At 40.9% G+C, this 24,890-nt stretch overlaps 1 protein-coding gene across 1 annotated transcript in view; it reads right to left on the bottom strand.

Moving 5' to 3' along the window:
- The window catches only part of LOC146784520 (disintegrin and metalloproteinase domain-containing protein 9-like), a 1,652,657-nt gene that overhangs the window by 1,488,420 nt on the left and 139,347 nt on the right, over positions 1-24,890 (bottom strand). Inside the window, exon 3 of the mRNA XM_085632972.1 lies at positions 21,363-21,424. Coding sequence (XP_085489098.1) covers positions 21,363-21,424 — 62 coding nt within the window. The remainder of the gene's footprint in view (positions 1-21,362; positions 21,425-24,890) is intronic.

Below are 24,890 nucleotides of genomic sequence, written 5' to 3' on the forward strand. Positions count from 1 at the left end.
GCCGCCTTCGACACGGTGGATCATGACATCCTTCTCCACCGTGTCGGACAGGCAGGCATCAAGGGACCCGCCTGGGAATGGATCAAGTCCTTCCTCTCGGGCCGAGCTCAAACAGTCCATCTAGGCCCCTTTACCGCCACCCAGGTCCCTACCACCTGTGGAGTCCCTCAGGGCTCCTCTCTGTCTCCATTATTGTTTAATTTATATCTGCGCCCACTTATCCATTCACTGAGCTCTTGGAATTGCACCGTCCTCAATTATGCTGACGACATGCAAATCATTTTTCCATTAGATTCCCAGGATGCTGTACCTAACTTTCAGGGAGCAATGCTGCATATCCAACAATGGATGATCTCCAACCAGCTCAAATTAAACCCTGAGAAGACGGAACTCCTCCTGCCTGGTACCAGCCCTCTATACTGGGGCCCTCACTTCTGGCCTAAGGAGCTTGGCATTCCACCTAAACCTTCGAATTCGGTAAAAAGCTTGGGCGTTACCATCGACACTGATCTCTCTCTTAAAACTCATGTTGGTACCAGCATTTCTGCCAGCATGTTTCAGCTACGCAAAATTCGCAAGATTTCCCATTTATTCTCCCACGAATCCCTGGTGCAAATTGTCATCTCCCTCGTCCTCTCCCGCCTGGATTTTTCTAATTCAATCTACTGGGGGCTACCCAAGTCCCTCCTCCATCGCCTCCAGCTGGTGCAGAACCAGGCAGCTAGACTTATCTGCAAAACTCCCAAATGGCAATCCGCCAGGCCTCTCCTGGCCAAGCTGCACTGGTTGCCTATCGAACAGCGAGCTGCTTTTAAAATTGGCTGCCTGGTATACAAGGCCCGGCAGTCCAAGGGCCCTGCCTTTTTAGAATCCCTTCTGAACCCTCATTGTCCGGTTCGTAACCTCCGCTCTGCCCATCTTCATCTTCTCACCACGCCGACGGCCAAAAAAAAAAAACTGGGCGGCTGTAGATTCAGCTACTTGGCACCCAAATTATGGAACTCCCTCCCTCTTCACATAAAAACTTCTGGTACCCTACTAAGCTTCCGAAAGAGCCTAAAAACATGGCTCTTCTCAAAACTCATGTAAACTATGATTCCCACCTCCAATCTCAATCATAGCGCCAGGAAACCTTTGGTGTCAGTGCGCTCTATAAATACAGCATAAGATAAGATAAGGTAGGAGTGAGGAACGCTAATGCATTGAACATCACCAAGGATCATTATCTTTGCTGGAGTGTAGTCAGTCAGCCAGGTTACACATGTACATGCTCTAAAAAAGCTGATTGGACATGTGCTCTTTTCTGCCTCTCTAAACTATAAAGAAAATGTGTCAGACTGTTAGAGTAATTAACAGTTGCAAAAAAAAAAAAAAAGTGTGCTTTTGATTTGCAAATGAAATATCGTGTTCTGCCTAGAATCACACCAAGAGTCTGTGTACACAGAGGAATTGTTCTTAGAGATTAAATTTGTGTTGGTTTTCTTGTGTTTTTCACTTGTAGGAAAGGGGTAGATAGTGTTATAAGAAAAGAAAAGATCATAACAAATATAGTAATATATTAAAATTACAAAAAAGGTATTTTTTTTTAGTTTCTTTCAGGTATTGCTGCAGAGCAGTGAAGGAAATACAAGATGCCTATAAAATCAAGACAGCGAAAACAACAGAAAAAACATGTATATTTGAAGACAACTGGAGGACCCTAGTTAGTTGAAGATGCTCATGTTGGGAAAAAGAAAAAGTCTTCTGGTAAGCAGACAAAGGAATTCTTTAAAAATATATTCAAAAAAAGGAAAAATTTTTAAAAATGTCCCCATTGGAAAAACTGTTTCAAGTAGGAAACAACAGGAGAATAGTGAGAATTTACTAAATGCTAATGTACAAGCAGAAGGTATAAAAATTGACTTGAAAAGAAAATCAGCATTTAAAGAGATCCGTAGGAAAATGTTTCAGAGAAGAGTGATATCCAATTTGCTAAAGGATGTGAAAAAATATAAGAAAAGAGCTAAATCTTACAAGAGAAAAAAAGATATTGAAGCCATTGGAGCTAAGGCTTTAGAATTAAAAAGAAAACTATTCATTTTAATTTTGAACAAGATGCGTACATTAGAAAAAATAGTCAATGTAATGAAGTCACAAAGCAAAACGAAAAGAGTAGTGAAAAGAAATAACTTTTGTCAAGTGTTTTTAGGAGAATGGATGCATAGTTCAAATACTGAACCATTTTTTAATGAAGAGAGTTATCTTCAAAGTAATAGTTTGCTGCATGCAGTTGACACCAGTGGACGAGCATATGAAGTAAAATATGGTTGTATAATGGAAAAGGAGAAAATGGTTCCAAGAAATGAGGAAGAAGTGATTGCGGATGAGGTTATGGGGAGACGTCCTAAAGCCCCAGTGTATACTTGGAATTGTAGTAGTATTTGTACTTTGCGACAGGAATCTATTGATAAATTACGTGAGTTTTTAAGAGAATATAGTAAAAAGAGTGTTAAACAGAAGATTAAGGTGCTTCAAGGACTAGATCCATGCAGAGTGAGAGAGAATACTGGTTTGCAAGGACACTCTCTGGCTTGTCTATCTAGGAAAGTTTGTCAAAGTGTTTTTCACCATTTTAGGATGCTGGCAGTTCATCAAACTGAATTTAGAAAATTTGTGAGAAGATTGTATTTTGCTAAAAGTCCAGCACTAAAGTTAAATGAGTTGAATAACGCTCTGTTTCGTGGATCTGTATCAGATGTTGAGAAGGTTACTGATGAGATTCAGTTTTGTTACTTTGGTCCAGAACAAGAAAGTGCAGGGAATGACACAGTTATTGAGGAAAATGTGGAAGAGAATGTAGAACCCTCCGTGAATAAGAAATTTGAAGATCAAATAACAAAATTTGCTATCATCTCTAATGAAAGACAAAATATTACTTGTATTTGTTGCCGGAGAAGCCATTATAAAATCCAAACAAGGAATGTTGATCTCTACAAAAAAAGTGAAGAAGATAATTATAAGTGGAAGGATTTTGCAACATATATATTTCTTGAAAATTGTTTTGATTTGGGTGAAGATCATCGTATTTGTAAATACTGTTACAACAAGTTAGAAGAAAATAAAATGCCAGCTAGAGCTGTACATAGTAATTTAGAATTGGTTGAAGTTCCTGCAGAACTTTCTGATTTAAATATGTATGAGTCTATACTCAATGTGTTCATCCGTTCCAGACCATAGTACGTATGGAGCCAAAAACAGGCAAATTACCTCCTTCAGATTTACAGAGAGGTTTAAAAGGAAGAGTTGTCTATTTGCTGTTGGATTTGAAAAACAATATGGAAACTATTGATACAGATACTTTGGAATATGAACCATTAGTTATTCTGGTTAATGGTGTACCTACAAAGAGTAAGAAAATTTGGCAGGAGCTGGTAGATGTACGAAAAGTACAAAGAGCAAATTTGTATTTGAAAAAAAAATAATAAATGGTATGAATCAATTTATATAGATGAAGAAGATGTACTAGGAGACACAGAAACACCAACTGGGCAAATTGAAAAAGTTGACAAGTCAAAAGAAGAAGAAATTTATGAACATTTCAGCATACATCCTCTTCATTCAAAAGAAGTAATGGCAAACACCATTGATCTGTTTCAAATGAAAAAAGCACAAGGAACTCCCATGAGTGTATGGGAGGAGAGCTTGGAAGCTCGTTGTTTTCCCCAGCTGTTTCCTACAGGAGAAGGTGGACGATACGATGAACGTCCAGTCCAGATTCCTGCTTCTGAGTATCGGACTACAAGATTATATGCAGAAGATCCCAGATTTCGTCAAAGTATTCCTTATTTGTTCCATCTGTTATTTGAAAGTGACTTGTCTGCACTATCTTATGCAGTAAACCACATTTTAAAAAGTGGAACACATCTACATAATGTGTCTGCTAAGGATTTTATGAACAAAGTGCAGTAGCGAGATGATCATTTGGAATCACAATTGATCAATCTGATGGCTTGTCAGCGTGGGACGAATGAATATTGGTACCGACGCCATGGAGAATTGAAATGTATGTTACGGAATTTAGGAACTCCAACATGGTTCCTAACCCTAAGCTGTGCAGAGTACGCTTGGGATGATTTACTGGATTTTCTACGAGAGGCAAATTCAAACATTAAAAACATCGAATACAAGACAGCAGGAGAACTGTGCTCATTGGATCCGGATAATGTTTGCAGATATTTCAATCATAGATTTGAGGCTATGATGTCCTTCATCTGCAATAAAAAAAAATCCACCACTTGGAGAAGTTGTGGATTTCTTTTGGAGAAAAGAGTACCAAGCAAGAGGTGCTCCTCACATTCATATGCTGTTGTGGATCAAGGATGCTCCAAAATTTGGAACAGATGCTGATGAAGCAGTGTTATCTTTCATTGAAGAATATGCAACATGTGCTATACCTAAAAGCACAGAAGAGAAAAAAGTTAAAAGAGCAAGTTTTACGTTTCCAAAGTCATCGGTGTGGAAAATACTGTCGACGAAAGTACAAGACCAAAGATAAATTCTACACAAAATGTCGATTTGGATTTCCTAGACCTGTTCTTTCAAAAGGAAGAGTCAACAGTTTTATGTCAGCTGTGCGACATACTATTACAATAAAATCTCCCAAAAATACGTACAACCCAAGAAGAAAAGAAGAGTCAAAATATATAAATGACTACAACCCAGTCATTTTATCCATGTGGAATGCCAACATGGATATTCAGTATGTGGCAGACAATTCTATTGCTGTTGCTTGGTATGTCACATCTTACATCACTAAATCTGAGAAAACAGAATTGAAGGAAATGTGGGAAGAGATTTCTCACGAGAAGACTGTCAGTAAGAAGCTGTACAGTTTCAGTTTAAAGATGTAATCACATCGAGAAATTGGATCCTACGAATGTTCAGATAGGTTATCTTCTGCAAGTCTCTACTCGAAATCAAGAAGAATAATTTGGGTCAGTTTAGGCCTTGCAGGAATGCGAAATCGGGTACTGAAATCTGTTGGAGAAATTAAATATTTGGCCGAGAACGACCCAGAAAGTACAGATATTTTGAAAACAAACATGTTGGACACATATTACCCAAAAAGAAGTCATCATCTTGAGAACATGTGTCTCTATGAAGTGCTGCAGAACTACATTTTTTCACGGAAAGCCACAGAAGACATCAACAATGGAAAATATAAAGTCATTGGTGAGGAAGGATGTTTGGTGAAGCCAACAAAAGGAAGTTTGATTAATCACAGGAAGCGGAGTTGTGACACTACTGACAAATAGAATTTTAGTACTTGGCACTTTTACAGCTGTTTAAACCATGGCGTTCAGAGGACGAACTACTTGGAGAATTTCAAAGCTATGAGGATTCATTTAATGCATGTAAAGATACCATTGAATGCAGTATTTTCAGGAATTATGTCCAAATGTTAAACGAAGAACTTGAACAGGAAGCTTCAATTGCAGCTGAAGTAGCTAGAGACAGTTCTCAAGACAGCCAAAGTTCTGGAACGCTCAGTCAAGATCCACTAGGACAGCCAATCTTAGAAAATGAAGCTGCAATAGCCATGACTGAAGTGGAAACGGCTATGAATCAAGCTCAGGAAGATTTAATAGACTTACCAGATTTGGAACAACAACTGAATGAAGAACAACAACAAATTTATGAAGAAGTCAGAAAAAAAATTGATCACGGATTACTACATGAAAATAAAGAGTGCACATGCACATCATTTGAACTAATTAGGTTGTATGTGAGTGGACAAGCTGGGACTGGGAAAAGTTTCTTAATTAAAGTCATCAGAAGCTACCTACAGCAAAAAACTGATTCAACTTTATCTTGTGTTGTTACTGCTCCAACTGGGTTAGCAGCATAGAATATTAAAGGAATTACTCTCCATCGCTTGCTAATGTTACCAGTGGAGCATGAGAACAAAATAGAATATCACAAGCTAACTGGCGAAGCATGTTTTGAAGTTTCAAGAGTGTTGAAGAAGATGCAAGTTCATTATTGATGAGGTAAGCATGGTATCAAACTTAATGCTTGCCTTTGTGCATTTAAGAATGCAGCAAATTCTAAAGAGAGACTATGACGTGTTATTTGGTGGAAAACATGTTATAGTTTTTGGGGATCTTCTACAGCCTACTCCAGTTAAAGGACAACCAGTGTTTAATACTGTGACACATGAAGACACAAAGAAGTCATTAGGAAGCATTGGTAATGCGAATATTTGGTCATTCTTTGAGTACAAAGAATTCACTACCAATATGAGGCAAGCAAACGATGAAGAATATGGAAGTATTCTGAAAGATATCAGAATTGGACTACTCACAGAAGTTGGCAGAAAAGCATTACAGAGTCGGTTGCTACATAATTTATTTCCAAGTGAAGAAATAGTTGCAGAGAAAATATACAAGAACATTGCAGAAAAAAATAATGTAATCTGCTTAATGCCAACACTACGTGAATGCTCAATATTCAATGAGGAACTTTTGAAATTGGAAAAGGAAGAGATTAAGAAAATGGAAGCAGTGGACAAAATCCAACATGAAAGAATTACTATTACATTAACAGGCGAACTGAAAAATAAATTGGATTCTCTAGAGAAGAACATTTCGAAAACAGCTGGATTAGAAAAAAATCTATATCTTTGCATGAACTGTCGAGTATTTTTAAGGAGAAATTTGGATGTTGAAAAAGGTTTAGTAAATGGAGCTATGGGTAAAGTTGTGGGTTTTGTTAACTACCAGAAAAAAGAAGGAATTGAGTTTTTAAAAATAAAATTTGATCAGATTGAAGAGGTAAAAGACATTAGTCGTTGTTCAGTCCGTTTTTTGCTTGTGAAAGACTTGTATGTACGTAGGAAGCAGTTTCCATTTTCTCTAGCATATGCTGTAACTATTCACAAGTGTCAAGGATTAACTGTTGATAGTGCATTTGTAAACATTGGATCTACTGTGTTCAAAGAAGGTATGGCATATGTTGCTTTGTCACGAGTGAAAAAATTATCTGGTTTATTCATGATAGACTTTGATGACTCAAAAGTTAGTGCTGATGCAAATTGTGTAAAGGAGTATAATAGATTAAGAAGAACCTATGCTCCTCATTTAGGTCAGTATCCTGTGTTGGAGAAACGTGTTGTTTGTCGGAAAAGGAGAATTGAGAATATCTGTAATGAGGATGTACAGAAGAGAAAACAAAAAGAGAGTCATGTGATTGCAAGCAAAAAGAAAAAGGACAATGTTTAAGAGGTTGTTGGTTGCCATTTTGAAAATAGCTCTGGTGTCAACTGCTACGCAAATGTAGTGCTGAATGTTGTATTTTATCTTGAAAGTTTGCAAGAGCAGATAATAGAAAATCATGAATAAAGATTCTGTTCTGTGCTAAGTCTTCTTTATGAGAAGCTGAGTGTTGATAAAGCTAAAATAGAAAGTGCGACTGAAATTAGAAATCTATTAGATGTATGTTCAGGACGAACACAGTTTTCTCAAAATGTCCAGCAAGATGCACAGGAATTCTTGATGTACATCCTTTTGGCACTTGAAGATGAAGGGATAGAAATTGAAAATGTGTTTGGTCTCTGTTATAAATGGGAACATAGTTGTGAAAACTGTTTCTACACATGCAGCTCTAATGTTGATTCAGAAAGGTTTATCTATTTAACATTGCCAGAGACTAAATCAGTGACTTTTAGTAAATTAGTTAAAGATGCCAATCATAGCATGGAATGTTGTGAATGTAAATATGACATGTTTTCAACCTTACTTTTAAAGAAATATGGACAGTATGCAAATTTTAATAGTGCAACTTGGTAGAGCTGATGGAACAAAATTGGACACTTTAATAAAGAAATTTACAGGACAGCCATTATCAATTTCTGGAAAAACTTTTGTCACAGTTGCAATAATTTTCCATTATGGGCCTATTGTAACTTCTTTGTCATTACACAGTTTTTCTTAAATGTGAAAAAGGCTGGACACTGTGTAATGATTCTCAATTGGTTTTCAAGCAACGTTTGCCTTTTGATTTAGCAAATTCCTATTTAATTTTTCTGAAACCAAAATTTTAGACAGAAATTGCAACATCTGTACAAAACATTATTGCAATTTAATTGGATTACCATTGGAAATGTCATCAAAAAATATTTTAAAAATTACCATTTGGCCTAAAGGAAAGGTAATAATTTGCATTGTGGACTTCTTTGACACAAATTATTTTGGTGATTATGCTTATGCAACAGAATTTTCAGACGATATTTATTGGAATTAGTTATTGTTCTTAGGTGAGATTTGTATTGCAAATGTTACATTTCTAATACGGTATGTTTTAGTGAGAAGAGATTCTGGGCTTTTTTTAAACAATCTTTCAGATTGTTTTTTTTTTTTTTGCCCGCTGTTAAGTGATGAATGCAATTGCTTTTACGATTTACAGTGAAATGCAATATATTCTGAAAACAGCAAAAAAAGGGCAAAAAAATGTTTGCTGAAATATGAAAATATGTGCACTGTATTCTAAAATGTATTGTTAAATATTAATACCTTTTTCTTTTTTTACAGATTGAGAAAGGAAAAATATGAAAAATAAACTTCTTTATAGAAAGTTAAATAAATCACTTATTTTTAATTAAGTTATTTTGATTGTCAGGTAAGTGGGAAATTTCTGGAATTATCACACATTTACTTTAATGCTCACTTTTTTTCACTACTCTTCTCTATGCTTTTCTCATTTCTGTAGTAGTCCCTCAAGGACCTTGTAGGGTGATTAAAAAATGTTTGTTTTTTTATATAAAAAAAAAAAATTGCGTACCGTAGTGATTAAAATTTTTTATAAAAAAGTTAAGAGGTAAGGTTGGCTCTTAAAAGAACCGTTGTGTTCATAAAGGGAAAGAGGAAAGAAAGAATGGGAATACTAACAAGGACCACAGATGTGCTGGTCTATCCTATCCTATTGTTTATTAGGGAAACACTGGTCTCCGCATGAACAAAAAGGCCATGACATCTTGTGCACCTCATTGAAACCCTCCCAAAACGAGGGTTTATATCCAGAGGAGCAGAAAAGGGTGATGCTCCCACCGCAGAGGAAGGGCTCAGCTGAGCTGCCGAAGATGTACTCGGCTGAGCTTCTGCGGGTGTGCTCGGGTGACTTACTGGAGATGTTTCTCCAGTATGTCGAGCATAAGTCCTGGGATGTTTATCCTTAATGTGTCTAACCATAGAGTGATTTCCAAAGGAATACTTCTTCCTTGGATTCCCTCTAGATAAGACACGCTCACAAAGTGAGCAGGTGACTAAAGGATCATTTACCTTTTTCTGCCCTTCTGGATAGGTAAAATATTCCCATACAAAAGAAGTCTTTTGTTTCCTCCTTCTCTCTCTGATGATGCTGCTACCAGGCTCACTCTCAGAAGAGGATTGCTGTTCTGCCATCGTATCTCAAAGACAACTCAGCTCCTTCTCCTAAGGGGTCACAAGCAGTAATGAGGGGAATGGGTGTGGTGTAGGAAGGTTCTAGAACTGAAAGTAGTTTAAACCAATCAAAAGTGTTGTTTCTTGATCACATGACCAACCGTGCGCGTACGTTACGCTTACGGTAAAAGTACGCATGCGCGTACGAAAGACACGCGCACGCGCGCATGCGCATAACAGGCACGCTCGAACACTTCCGCGTAGCGCGCGCGTACGCGTGTAAAGTATGCGTTTACGCGTCACGTAGGAAGTACGGACGCCTACGCAAATTGGGTAACCACACGCAAACAGAGTAGAAATATTATGTACATAAAGCGAGACGTGCGCTTACGGTAAGCTTACCGTACGCGCACGGTAAAAAAAAATTAAAAAAAATAAATAAATTTGTAAAAAAGATTCACTATGTTATACAACTATATCTTACTTTTTTTTTTTAAAAAAGGTGAAACTTTATATATTGCAGAATGCATTAAATTTTACCATAGTGTTTAAAGGGAAAAAAAAGTAAAAAAAAAAAAGATGTAAAAAACCTTGCAAAGATAAAAAAAAAAGAAATGTTTCACACACGTTAAATATAAGAATTAGCATTTAAAAAAACCATACAAATTCACTGAAAAAACCATGGGTTTTACACACGTTATAGTTCGGAATTAGCATTTAAAAAACCTTGCAAATTCAGTGAAAAAACCATAGGTTTCACAGACGTTATAGTTAGCTGGACATTTCACTCGTAAAAAACCAATGAAATTCCCCTGTTATAGTTAGTTCAGCTAACTATAACTCGCGCACCCGCAATCCACTGCTGATGACGTCACATATTACATCACTCATGACATGGTCACTGACATCACTCATGGCATCACTGATGACATCTCAAATGACATCACTGATGACATCACTGATGACATCATCCTTGTGATAGAGTGGCAGTCCTCCTCTCACCCTAATATAACAATTGATACACACATTCAAAAATAGAGACTAAAATTTACAAAATATTGGACATACCAATACCAGTTACAACAATCTCTTCTGTAATTCTAAGATCCACATACACATCCACTCATTCACCAACAGTCCTATACAGTCACTCATACATGTACTCACTCATCATATGTACTCATACACCTATACATCCTGTTACACAATGCCACTCCTCCATAGAGTTACTCACACACCTAGTCACTCATGCTAATAAAGAATCAAACATACATTTACTTGCATATACACTTATACACACACCACCACACTTACTTCTACGGAAACTTACACATACTTAGTCTTTTTAACAATCACTTATAGAAACACATACTTATTCATACAGGAACTCTTTCAATCTCTCACTCTCACATATACTCACTTATATACACCAATAGTCACATATACTAGTTTAAAACATATGTAGTTACTCATAAAGACACTATTGAGACAGTCATTCACTCACTAACACACCCATACACACACTCATCCACCCATACAGTCCTGCACACATGCTGTCTTCAACACATACAGTGAGTCACTCATTCATGCACCTATGCACTACGTAATACCCCCCCCACCGAACCATGCAGACACTCAGACTGATACTCAAAAAACCAACTAATAACCTATATAGACACCCATGTACCTACTCACCAACCCATGCAGCCACTTATACACAAAGTGAGAGACTGATACAGATATTTACATATTTAAACATTACTCACCAAGCCATGTATTCACTATGATACACTTAATCAGTCAGTTACACAATCAATTTTTCCCAAAAAAATCATCCATTTAGACACTTATATACCCATTTATTCTTCCATCGACTTTGAGATATACATATATAAAACATATTTAATTTTCAGAAAAACACACATTCACTGGATGATGTCATCAGTGATGTCATTTGAGATGTCATCAGTGATGTCATGAGTGATGTCAGTGACCATGTCATGAGTGATGTAATATGTGACGTCATCAGCAGTGGATTGCGGGTGCGCGAGTTATAGGTAGCTGAACTAACTATAACGGGGGAATTTCATTGGTTTTTTACGAGTGAAATGTCCAGCTAACTATAACGTCTGTGAAACCTATGGTTTTTTCACTGAATTTGCAAGGTTTTTTAAATGCTAATTCCTAACTATAACGTGTGTGAAACCCATGGTTTTTTCAGTGAATATATATGAACAATTGTTACTTACCTGTAAACAGGTGGTTCTCCAGTATTGGTGTCTTTCATAGATTCACATGCTTGAATATTCCCCGTCGTCGGAGTGGGAGTCCCACGGTAAATAAAATAGCAATATATATATATATATATATAATAAAATATATACATAAGTAATCATATAATTAGCGCATGTAGGTGTAAAACACACATAGTGTACCTATAAGAGAAAACTCCATAGGAATACAATGGAGAGAGACAAAAGACCTTTGTAGTCTATCTCTGTCATTATGTAAGTCCGAACTCCAGCCAATCAGGCGTCAGCCCCTCTCTAGAACCTTCTCCTCAGAGCTTCTCACCTCAGATTTTCGTAGCACAAGAGTGACTGTAAAGTGCATGAGGAGAAGAGAGCCTCTGAAGGGAGGAGGGAGGGTCGCATGTGAATCTATGAAAGACACCAATACTGGAGAACCACCTGTTTACAGGTAAGTAACAATTGTTCTTCTCCAGTATTAGGGTGTCTTTCATAGATTCACATGCTTGAATATAGAATAGCTAGCAGTAACAATCACCATTGTTTCCATGCCAAAATAGATTCAACATATATAGATTATCAATCTTCTTATGCATAAAAACAGTATTGAACAACTGTAACATTGTAAATGCATAAAATACATATATGGAAACAATATGGAGGCGGGAGGAAGAGGCTCACCTTACTTAAAAAGATTGCGCAGCACTGCCTGTCCCACTGCAGCATCCTCCTCGCTTAAAGTTGCCAAGCAGTAGTGCTTAGTAAACGTGTGTCTGGTCGACCACGTAGCTGCTCTGCAGATGTGTTGCAAAGATACTCCAGCAAATAAGGCAGTAGATGATGATACTGCCCTAGTGGAGTGTGCCCTCACTGGAGACTGCAGAGGCTTATTTGCCCTTTGGTGACAAAAGACAATAGCTGCCGAGATCCAGCGTGCAATCGTTGGTTTAGTAACCTGACGTCCTTTATGACAGCGTCCATATGCTATAAAAAGTTGATCGGATTTCCTGAAAGAAGCTGTCTTACTGATGTAGAACTTAAGACACCGCTTGACGTCCAAAGAATGTAATCTTTGTTCTGCAGGTGTCTGAGGATTGGCAAAAAAGGTCTTTAATATTACTGGCTCATTAATGTGAAAGTCAGTAGGCACCTTGGGTAGAAATGATGGATTGGTGCGTAACACTGCAGCATCCGGTTTGAACTGCAGGAACGGAGGTTTGATGGTAAAAGCATGGATGTCACTGACACGACGAGAAGACGTTAGTGCCAGAAGTAGAGCTACTTTCCAAGTGAGATATTTTAGGTCGGCCTTGTGAATGGGCTCAAACGGAGGTCTCATCAATTGTGCCAACACAACGTTGAGGTGCCACAACGGAGGACGCCGAACTGGCGGAAATTTCCGGAATAGGCCCTTAAAGAATTGGCGGATTATTCTTGAGGAACAAAGGGAACTTGATCCATCTTGCCGGAAACGGGAAATGGCTGCTAGAAAAACCCTTAGGGTTGCATGCGACAGTCCAGAACTGGCTAGGTGCAAGAAGAATGGTAGCAATTGCTCTGCCGTGGAATGTATCGGATGAACTCCGTTAGCAGCACACCAATGGCAGAATCGTTTCCATTTAAACTTGTACGTCCTGATTGTAGAAGGTGCTCTTGCCTGGGCCAAAATATCCCTACAATCCTGGGGGATGTCTAGGTGGGCGAACTCATGGTGTTCAGGTTCCATGCTGATAAGCTCAGTGAGGAGGGATTTGGATGACAAATTCTCCCTTCGCTCATTGTAAGCAGATCCGTCCGTTGTTGCAGGAGGATTGGCTGGCATTGGGACAGGAGGAGCAGTTCTGAGAAACACGCTTGCCGTGGCCAGCGCGGGGCTATTAGGATCAGGTGGCAAGGTTGTCTCCTCATCTTCCAAAGAACCCGAGGTATGAGGGGTATTGGAGGAAAGGCGTACGCAAATAGATTGCACCAGTTTATCAAAAGGGCATTCCCTTGTGATTGCTTGTGGGGATGCCAGCTTGCGTAATTTCGGCATTTCCGGTTCTCCGGTGTGGCAAAGAGATCGAGTTGCGGACGGCCCCATAGTTGGAATATCCTCTCTAGAGTGGGTTGGTGTAACTCCCACTCGTGGGTCGACGAGGAGGACCTGCTCAGGGAATCCGCTAGGACATTGGATACTCCTGGCAGGTGGACTGCCGTAAGCAAGATCTGATGACTGAGAGACCAGTCCCAAATTCTTTGAGCTAGCCTGGAGAGACTTGGGGATTTTGTTCCGCCCTGTTTGTTGACATAGTGCATACAGGTTGTGTTGTCTGTCTGTATTAGCACTGACTCTCCTTGGAGCAAAGGCAGAAACGATTTTAGAGCCAGAAAAATCGCCATGAGCTCCAACTTGTTGATGTGCCAAGATCTTTGATGTGTGGACCATCTTCCCTTCACAGAGAGATCCTCCAAATGAGCGCCCCATCCTTCCAATGAGGCGTCTGTTGTGAGTGTTCTGTCCGGTGGCAGCGACAGAAAGGACATGCCTTCCGTCAAGTTGGCTGGAATTGCCCACCATGCGAGTGCTGACTTTATCTGATCTGTGACACATATCATGTCGTGGAAAGATCCCGTTACCTGACGCCACTGAGCATCCAGAGCTTCCTGGACAGGACGTGTCCTCAGCCGGCAATGAGGGATCAAGGCAATGGATGATGACGCCATCCCCAGAAATGATTTTAATAGTCTCACAGAAACTGACTCTCTTGATCTGATCAGAGCCACCAGTCGCAGCATCTTTTTGAGACGCTCCTGGGAGAGGAATGCCTTCGCTGACACAGTCTCCAGAGTTGCGCCCAGGAAATCTCTTTGTTGGTACGGATGAAGTTGGGATTTTTCCACATTTACGGACAGGCCTAAAGAGCGAAACACGTTCTGGCACAGAAGAGTGTGTTGTCGCAGGTGAGTGCTTGACTGAGATTTCAGGAGAAAATCGTCCAGGTATGGAAATATTTGCACTCCCTGGAGGCGCAAATACGCTATTACTGGAGCCAGTACCTTCGTGAACACTCGAGGGGCTGAGCGCAGGCCAAATGGTAACACTTTGAATTGGTAATCGTGTTGACCCACTCGAAAACGCAGGAACTTTCGATGCCGCTGTAAAATAGGGATATGAAAATAGGCATCCTGGAGATCTATAGTCGCCAGAAAATCTTCCTGCAAGAGTAAGCGCAAGATGTCTACCAGCGTCATCATACGGAAGGATTGGCTCTTTATATATTTGTTTAGTGCTCTTAGATCGAGGATGGGCCTCCACTCTCCGTTTTTCTTTGTGATCAAAAAGAACCGGGAATAAAAACCTTTTCCCTTCTGAGACACTGGTACCAGTTCTATAGCTCCTTTTTGCCTTAAAAGTCGGACTTGATGCAACAGTTCTTTCATGTGAGCTGGTGGTGGTCCGGAGGGTGGAGTGGGAGGAGGGAATTTGGTGAATTCTAAGGCGTGTCCCTTCTTCACAATGTCCAAAACCCAACGGTCCTTTGAGATGGAGGACCATTGGGAAAAGAACAGAGAGATTCGACCTCCAACCTTGTCTGTCCGGTAAGAGTCACTGTCTCTTTGATGCGGATCCTCTGTATGAGGATTTTCCTCTATATGACTTGGAGGTTTGCTGCCGTGATGTTTGCTGTTGCTGTCCATAAGAGTAACGGTTGGACCCTTGATTGTAAGGTTTGTATTGTTTATTGTCTCTTCGAAAACTTGAGGAGGTGCCGCGTCCGCGTGCACCACGAAAATTACTCCGCTGAAATTGAAGGTTTCCTAGTGATCTAGCTGTTTCAGTGTCTTTCTTTATGGACTGTAGAGCTTCATCGACGTGGCTCCCAAATAAAGACTCGCCGTCATATGCCATGTTTAGGATCATAGACTGAACCTCCTGACGAAAGGATGTAGATTTTAACCATCCTTGCCTACGCAGAACAGCCGCTCCGGCAAGCTGACGGAAACCCATGCAGGCGATGTCTACTGCACAATCGATTATTTCCGCCGATGCCGCTTCTCCCTCTTGGAGCAACTTCATTGCCTCCACTTTAGATGGCTCTGGTAACTCCTGAACCACATCCGAGATATCAGCCCAAACTTGTCTGTCATATCGTCCCAGGATGGCCAAGGCATTAGCTGCTCTAACCACTGTAGAGGCCATGGAAGAGAATTTACGCCCTATGGCATCCATCCGACGTCCGTCACGATCCGGAGGCGAGGTGATAGAAGATGCCGGATTTTTCGCCTTACGTTGCGCTGCCTGCGTAACGACCGACTCAGGTTTAGCCTGACCCGTGAGGCATGCTGGGGTTCCTATTGGTGCCTTATATTTCTTTTCTAATCGAGGCACCTGAGCTGGCAAGGTATTCGGTGTCTGCATTAATTTCTTGCCTTCTTCCCAAATAAACTCAACTATGGGAATAGCATGAGTCTGTTTGTAGGGTTGATTCTTGAAATCATAAAGGAAGCAATCTTCCTCCCTGCGCTCCGTTGTTAACTTAAAACGGTGTGATGCCCTTTCCATCAGTTGGTGAAAATTGGCTATGTCCACTGGAGGTGAATCCCCTGTTACTATCTGTGAGGGGGATGGTGTTTGTGCCTGGTAATTGTCCCACTCCGCCATATCATCATCATTGTCCTCTACATCCCCATCATCATCTGGGATTTCACCCTCTTCTGGGTCCTGAGGGCCTTCCTCTACAGGCTCATAATGAGGCAACAACCTTTCCGGAACCTGTCGTGGAGGTACAGGCGGCATCTGAGGAGCAGGATTTACAATAGGTACCGGTGGAATAATTGCTGGAATCACCGGGGTTGACGGAACCTCTGAACGTTGAGGGGATAGAGGGAACCGTTGGTTGTAGTCGTCCAACATGCGTTGGAGATTAGTAATGAGCGACAGAGGAAGAGTCGCCGTTTTATGCTTCGGAGGGGCCTGGTGTATATATACCGGATCCTCATCCTCACTACTGACATCCTGGCACTTAATAACCAAGTCGGATGGACTTTGTGCCGTTCCGAAAGACTCCGGTAACCCCTCGGATTCCTGATCCGAATCTGTAGCGAATAATGGTGAGGGAGGCTGTGCAACTCCCAAAGGAATATTATGTTCCTGGCTCTCCGAGCCCACAGTAGGAGGTAATGGTGTCCAAGAAACTCCTTCCCTTCTTGTTTTCTGGGTAGCCGCCACACCGCGTATTCGTACCCTTACGAATGTCTGTGGGGATGTACTCGTCGACGGAGCCGTCGTCGAAGGAATGATGGTCGACGGAATTATCGTCGACGACGTCTGTGGCAACAAAATTGCCGTCGTCGGATTCGCCGTCGTCGGATTCGCCGTCGTCGGATTCGCCGTCGACTGAGCCGCCGTCGACGGAGCCACCGTCGACGGAGCCGCTGCCGACGGAGCCGTCGTCGAGGTCTTCGTAGACAAGGCTTTCGTCGACGGAACCACCGTCGACAGTGTCGTCGTCGGGATCTTCTTTTTCTTCGCCGACGGAATGGGCGTCGACGAGCTCGACGACGTCTTCGTCGACGACACAGTCTTCGTCGACGGAACCTTTACCTTCTTCGTCGACGTCGAAGTAATGGGCACAACAGAAGTCACCGCCCTTGAAGAACTGATGGTAATCGTCGACGAGGATAACGTCGACATAACGCTCGTCGACGACGAAGCAGCTGACGTCGTCGTCGGGGTCACCGTCGACGAGGTAGAAACAGCAGATCTCGTCGTCGGGAGCATCGTCGACGAGGCTGACAAGTTTTTCCCCGAGGAATGGGAAGTAGACGCCTCAGCAGCCTGAGAACAGTGTCCCTTAGGCGACAAAGCAGTAGGTGAAACCACAAAGGTGGCAGTTGTCAGAGGCAAAGCCAGCTTCTTTTTCTTCAGGAAAGGAGATGGTAACTCCTGCACACTACTGCGCTTAGAGGCTGGTTGAGAACGACCAGAAAAGAGACTTTCCACATCAGAGAGAGGGTTATCCTTGTCCTTCAGTCTCTGTAGCCATAATAGCAGGCGGCCTTCTCTGTCCTTTAGAGTTTTTGTAGAAAAAGTTCTACAAAACTTACATTTTGCCACCTCATGGTCAGGATATAAACAGTAAATACACTTACTGTGTGGGTCCTCAGAGAACAAACGCAGTTTTCCACATGAAGAACATGGTCTAAACAAAGATTTCTTACTAGAAGACATCCTCACTGACAAAAACTGAGCAGAGCTCAGGGAGACTCCCTGTCACACGACGTGCGGTAGAAAATCTGAGGTGAGAAGCTCTGAGGAGAAGGTTCTAGAGAGGGGCTGACGCCTGATTGGCTGGAGTTCGGACTTACATAATGACAGAGATAGACTACAAAGGTCTTTTGTCTCTCTCCATTGTATTCCTATGGAGTTTTCTCTTATAGGTACACTATGTGTGTTTTACACCTACATGCGCTAATTATATGATTACTTATGTATATATTTTATTATATATATATATATATATATTGCTATTTTATTTACCGTGGGACTCCCACTCCGACGACGGGGAATATTCAAGCATGTGAATCTATGAAAGACACCCTAATACTGGAGAAATATATATATATATATATATCTTGCATACGTGTAAAATGGAGTATGCAATTTATGTTTGGGAGTGTTCTTGTGGGCTGCAGTACATGGGCAGCACAAAACTGTAGGTCCACAATAGAATACTCCAGCATTTAAGGGCAATCACGAACTCAGACCCAGCTTACCCGGTTGCAAGGCACTTTAAAGACATCCACAATAACAACTTAGAACATCTTAAATATTACGTAGTGGATGCAGTTCCCGTCTTAAGACGTGGTGGCAACCGGGAAGCATTATTAAGAAAACTTGAAACACGCTACATAATTTAATTAGACACCAAAACTCCACAGGGCCACAATTCTAGTGAGGATTTTTTTTACATGTCTTTAATCCTACAATACCACAATCTACATTGCATACTAAATATACATGTCCCTTACAAGCAATTCGCTGAGTCTCACAAAATGTTAACAACATGAAAATTCTTTAAACCAACAACCACTATTAGCACTTTATGAACAGGAATAGTTCATCGCAGTGGCACTTATTGCACTAAAAGCACTTTTCAAGACAGACCATAGAAAAAAAAGAGACATAGCCAGGCCCACTTCGGCTATATTTATCGTAAGCATGATTAGCAAGAACAGGAGCAGTCTAATCAATAAACAATATGAGACAGGTCCCCAAGGGAGAGAGTACTGAAACTCAGTAGATTGAGTACTGACAGTAATTACATCTCCTTTGATATGCAAACAACATATATTTACATATGCACTTAGTTGTTTTGCAAAACACAATTTGTTCTTCACAGATATTTTGAATAAGTGTTTAAATAATTATTTTTATTGTTCATTTATGCAGCAAATGTGATCATGCACTTTAATTTTAGGCGCAGAGATGTAAATGAAGCATTCACTCTGAAAAGTATGCCTTCTCTTTCTATGAAGATTGAATAATTATTAGCACTTTAAATATGTAAACGTATTCTGCAGTTGCGTCATGTGATCAAGGCCTGCTCAGGCCGAAAAGCGTAATGGCGGTGTAAAGGCGAAAATAAACACCTTATTGCACCAGGAATTTGGAGTTTGCATTCGTTTTTTCCTACAGAGGATAATTGCAACAGAAACGAAGGTCGGAAGTGATATATATATATATATATATATAAATTTTGAGTGTCACTGGTGTTGAGGGTGCTCTGTACAGGAGCTACTTTCCACCTAAATTTGAGAACCACCCAGAGTTCTCTGCTTCTTTTTTGCATAATTTAAGCGTCACTCTATGCCTGAAAGGGTATTGTTTTGATATATATATTATCTACTGGCGGTCGCCAGTAGATAGTTATAGTTAGGACCGTGTTTCCATAGGAAATCTGAAAATTCTATTTTGAATAACTTTGTCCCCGGTTGACGAATCCTCGCGAATTTTTCAAAATAGGTGGGGCGCTCCGCTCCGCTCCGCTCCTACCCTGAAAGTCTCGGGGTGATTAGTCAAGCGGGGGCCGAGAAAAAAGGGGGGTCCCAAAACGCGTTTTCCCCATGCATTTTTCCATAGGGACCTTTAGTCCAAGGTACAGCCCGAACTGCTGAACAGAATTACTTGAAATGTGGCAGAGAGGTAGTCCTCAGGTCAGGGATGTGCCTTTTGAATATCTGGAGTCAATCTGTTCAGTAGTTCCTGAGAAAATTTCAGTTAAAAGTACATATATATATCTATAAGCGCGCACCGTGCGCGCACGGTGACGTGCGCGAGCGCAATTCTGATTGGTTGTTAGATGTCAGTAAACATTCTAATCGGTCGACATCAGGAAGTGTCGGCCGCCATTTTGTCTCTCGCAGTCTGAGGCAGTGAAAAACAAAGGTGGAGAACGTGAAAAGGGGGCAGGGTGGACAGTTCCTGACCCCCTAGCCTTTGTCAGGGGGTCACTGAAGGACCCTCAAGGGTGAAAAAAACATTTATTTTTCGACGAAAAAGCGCGGGGTGCGCGCACGGCACGCACAATGCATCGTGGGCGCTCGGTGCGCGAAGCGCACCGTGCGCCCACAGCGCACGCACGGTGCGCGCACGGTGAAAAACATGAAAAAATATATATATTAATAAATACATAACTTAGCATTTAAAAAACTGTACAAATTCACTTAAAAAACCATAGGTTTCACACACGTTATAGTTAGGAATTAGCATTTAAAAAACCTTGCAAATTCACTTAAAAAACCATAGGTTTCACACATGTTATAGTTAGCTGGGCATTTCCCTCGTAAAAAACCAATGAAATTCCCCCGTTATAGTTAGTGCAGGCAACTATAACTCACGCGACCGCAATCCTCTGCTGATGACGTCAGATATTACATCACTGATTACATATGTGTCTTTCTGAAAAATAAATATTTGTAATATATGTATAGCTAAAGATTAATGGAAGAAGACATGGGTAAATAGGTGTCTAAATACAGTGATGTAATATCTGACGTCATCAGCAGAGGATTGCGGTCGCGTGAGTTATAGTTGCCTGCACTAACTATAACGGGGGAATTTCATTGTTTTTTTACGAGGGAAATGCCCAGCTAACTATAACATGTGTGAAACCTATGGTTTTTTAAGTGAATATATATACACACACACACACACACACACCCACACACATCTATATAATGATATTTAAGTAATATTCTTTATGTCCTCGGGCTAGTCCATGGACAGATAGGAAGCACCCAGGGTCTTAGATACAATCCAAACATGGATGAATTAGTTTGCTCTAGTCCTCAAAGTTGCTAAAATAGGACTCTTGCTGGGACTCATTACTGACTAGGACATCTCATGAGTTGGCAACAAAGGACAAGCTTAAAACACTCTGAGTTTCTTTTGATGAAAAAATAACTATGGCTGGTCAAGTTAATCATGTATTTTGCTACACAAACCGCCATCTTAGGCTTCTACTGGAAAATCGGGAAGGCATCACAAGAACTGTTACTGGCTCTAAAATTGGAAAGCATTCAACTTAGTTGAGGATCCTAAGCAAGAGACTAGTATTATACATAGCTATTTGGTAAAATGTATAGGGAAAGCCATGTCTGAAGAGATTACATTGAACCTAAAACATCATGTAGAAGAACATCTGTCACTTACTGTCTGACAAGGTAAACGAAATGCTTTCTTCCTCCAATTGTAATTGCATAAATCATCGAGTCCTGCCCCATGAAGAAAGTAAAATAAAAGGTTACTTGCACTTAGTAACTTTCTACTGTAAAATATAAAATTACTTACAAGAAAGCAATTATATAATAATTTTGACATATACCAATTTTACATAACATTACACAAAATGGTTTTGAAATGCAATGTGTCCTCCTTTGTGTAGACTATCAAGCCTGATTTACAATTGTGAGGAGGCATCACTTCCTTGAGTTGGTGTTTGCCACTGCCACACCAATTTCTCCTAATTTAGGAGATGGCCACCTTGGTTGGCCTGTCAGGTGCAGACTGGCGAGTTGTACATGGAGTAGGTGGTACACCACCGCAGGACTATCACTGACAACCCTAGTGGCTCTCGTTGGCCTTAAGGAACCCAGACAAAACCACTACTAAGCGTACGGCAGTCAGGCGACAATGAAGGCTAAAGGTCAGAGTTTCCCCAAGATTCCAAATTCACCACGGTTAGAAGGAACCTTTGATGCATGGAGGGTATACGATTTCATCCACTATATGTGGTTGTAGGTTCCCCTTATTTTATCATCTTGTTCTGGCCTGCTATTAAATGGTTGGAACGGATTATCAAGAGTACACTTGGGATATGAAGACATAATAGGTTAATGAGAGGCTCCAAACAGATAAATTGGGAAGACAGCCATGTCAAACATAGTATCTAGGAAGCATACACCTGTTAATCCTAATCTATGAAATGTGCTTCAAGAAAGAAAGAAATACTTCAGTGTGTCTGATGAACGGAACAGGAGTATCGTCAGCGAGAAGTTTTCTATATTTTATTACAGTGCAAAATACAAACAATGACCAAAGGATGCCATGGGCAACACTCAGATTGTGTCAGGATTCATCCCAATCATTTCACACCAATTTGAATTCTATCAGCCTTTAACAGCATGATAGCTCATGGCCAAGTCTGTGTTCCAGTTGAAAAAAAGGTGACAGATTGTCACTCTACAAAATACCGACGTAAAAAAATGATTGCAGACAAATGTATCGAATATTTTGATGGTCTAAGCAAGTTAGTTGATGGTCAAGCACCACTTCTCTGTTTAACAAGCGAACAGCCACGAAGGTACAAGAGACTAAGACGGCTGTCTTCCAGGGTACCAGGGAGTGGTGACGAATATCTAAGAGACACTCAAAATCGGCCTGAGCCCACAGGGGAGAAAGTGTTTGAGATCCGGACTTGCTCTTGACTTTGCCCTTTTCTTGACTGTATATTTTTGGGAGGATGAGAAGCCGTTCAAATTGAGGAACTGTTGCCTCAGGAAGGAGTTTTCGATCGAGTTCCCTGCTTTCTAAGCGACTTGCTGCTGCACTAAACAGCCGTTGCTCGGCAGCCGCTCAGAGACCGGGAAGCAGCAGGGAAGAACGCTGACAGACGGGGGAGTAGTTGTGCCCCACCGGCCTTCACCTGAGGCACCTTCTTCCTCTTCTGTGCCTCTGCACCCCACCCCGTGGGGTGTCGCGGAATCTGGTCCTGCTGCTCTCTGGCAGGTGGGAGCCCAGCGGAACGGCAGATTAAGCAGAAGTAGACCAGACCAACTCGATGTCAGGTAGGTAACTGGCCATTCGAAGGAAGCAGGCAGTGATAGAGGATAAAGGGATTACGACAGCCTCGGAAAATGAGCAACAGAACCCGCTTGTGAGCGTCCCAGACATTTAGCACGAGCTGTGACATCAAACACAGAGCCAATGCTTGGCAGATGTGTTACGCTCAAAAGAAGGCCCACAACTTGCTGCTGGATGAGGCAGGAGGAGGAGCCACAGGGCTCCATGGTTTATAGTTAGGGCTCTCGGTTTTACGGTATATATTTTTTTGTCATTTCCGTCTGTATTTATAAATATTTATTTTTTGACAACTTTATCTGTATTTATCCATATTTATTATGGGTTTTGTGAAAAAAATAAAGCTTAAACTGGTATATTTCCACATTTATTCAACCAATAAATATACAGTCATGATTCAGGGATATGAACACCCGCAGAAGATAAATCAATGCACTTATATGAAAATATGCACATTTTAGCATCCGCGCTGTGCATATCTACTGCTGTTTATAGTGCACTAACTTTTCCCACAGCAGAACGAGGCTAGGCTGGCCTGGGCCAGGCCGCCCCCTATTCAATTCCTGGTTGTTGAGGGAAGGATGCTCCAGGCAAAGTAGGTAGAAAACGCTATTTATTGAAGTCGAAGTCGGATGACAGAGAACCCACAGCTGCTCTTCTAGTGTCCTCGGAGTAACTGTCTAACAGCACGGTTAGAGCGGACCAGGGGACAGCAGAACACACAACCATAGTTGAATGTCAACACACAACCCAAGCGGGAGCACAGGATCATAACAAGATGTCCTTAAAGAGACAAAGGACAACTTGTTAACATATCACCTCCTTTTTTTGCAAATAAAATAAAGTGGAACAAATAATAGCGATAAAATTCAAATAGGCATGCAAACAAAATTACCAAATTTGCAATGCGGTAATAACAGTAACAAGGAAAAAAGAGCAAGGAAGCATACACAATTAAATAAACTACATCAAATAATCTTGAAACTTCAGAGGCAATAAAGCATTGCGAGACATCCTGCAAGGAGACCTGTAAAGTGAATACCCTCTGGTCAAATTCTCAATGCTGGCACCAGAAGAAAGGACAGACTCGTTACATGGCAACACATGTGAATCATATGTTCATGAACATCCTCCTTGAGCGGAATACAATCTAACTGTGCAGAGGGCACAACAGAGGTTGACTTCGTATGAGTCTTTCCATGAGAAAAGTCCAACCCAGAACTTTCCTCACCATACTCTGTGTAGCATAGACCTTTATTTTCTGCGTTTGTAATATTTAAAGCTTGTTCATTGGCGATTTTCACCAGACTCCTCCTGTTCCATCACCCTCAACCCTCCAAAAGAATGACACCGTTTGAAATCCTAACAACCTTGACAGGTAAGGTAAATTTAGATTCTCTTTCTGACCCTGTTCGGTTTTTTTATGAGTACCCAGTCACCTACTGAATACTGAACAGCTTTGGTATTATTCTTATTGCCATAATATCTGGATATGTCTTCGTGTTTCCTGGTCACTTCATTCCTAATTACATCAAAGTTATCCACTGCATTAGCAGTACCATTAGAAAACTCTTTAACCCAAGCAGGACATAGTTTACATCAGGGTAGTCTATTACATAACAACTTAAAGGGAGATATACCAGTGGTTCTATGTGGTGCGATATGATAATTCCAAAACTTCTTTCTTAGGACATTTTCAACCTGTTAGCCAGTTGACAAGGCAGTTTGTATGCCTTTTTTAAAAAATGTGTTGACCCACTCCACTAAACCATTTGAGGTTGGAGAGTACAAAGCCACCTTGAGGTGTTTAATGCCTAGACCATCAGTGAACTGAAACATTTGATGAGACTTAAACTGGGTACCACTGTCAGCTACAAGCTC

This window comes from Triturus cristatus, chromosome 11, assembly GCF_964204655.1.
Source record: "Triturus cristatus chromosome 11, aTriCri1.1, whole genome shotgun sequence".
Classification (NCBI taxonomy): domain Eukaryota; kingdom Metazoa; phylum Chordata; class Amphibia; order Caudata; family Salamandridae; genus Triturus; species Triturus cristatus.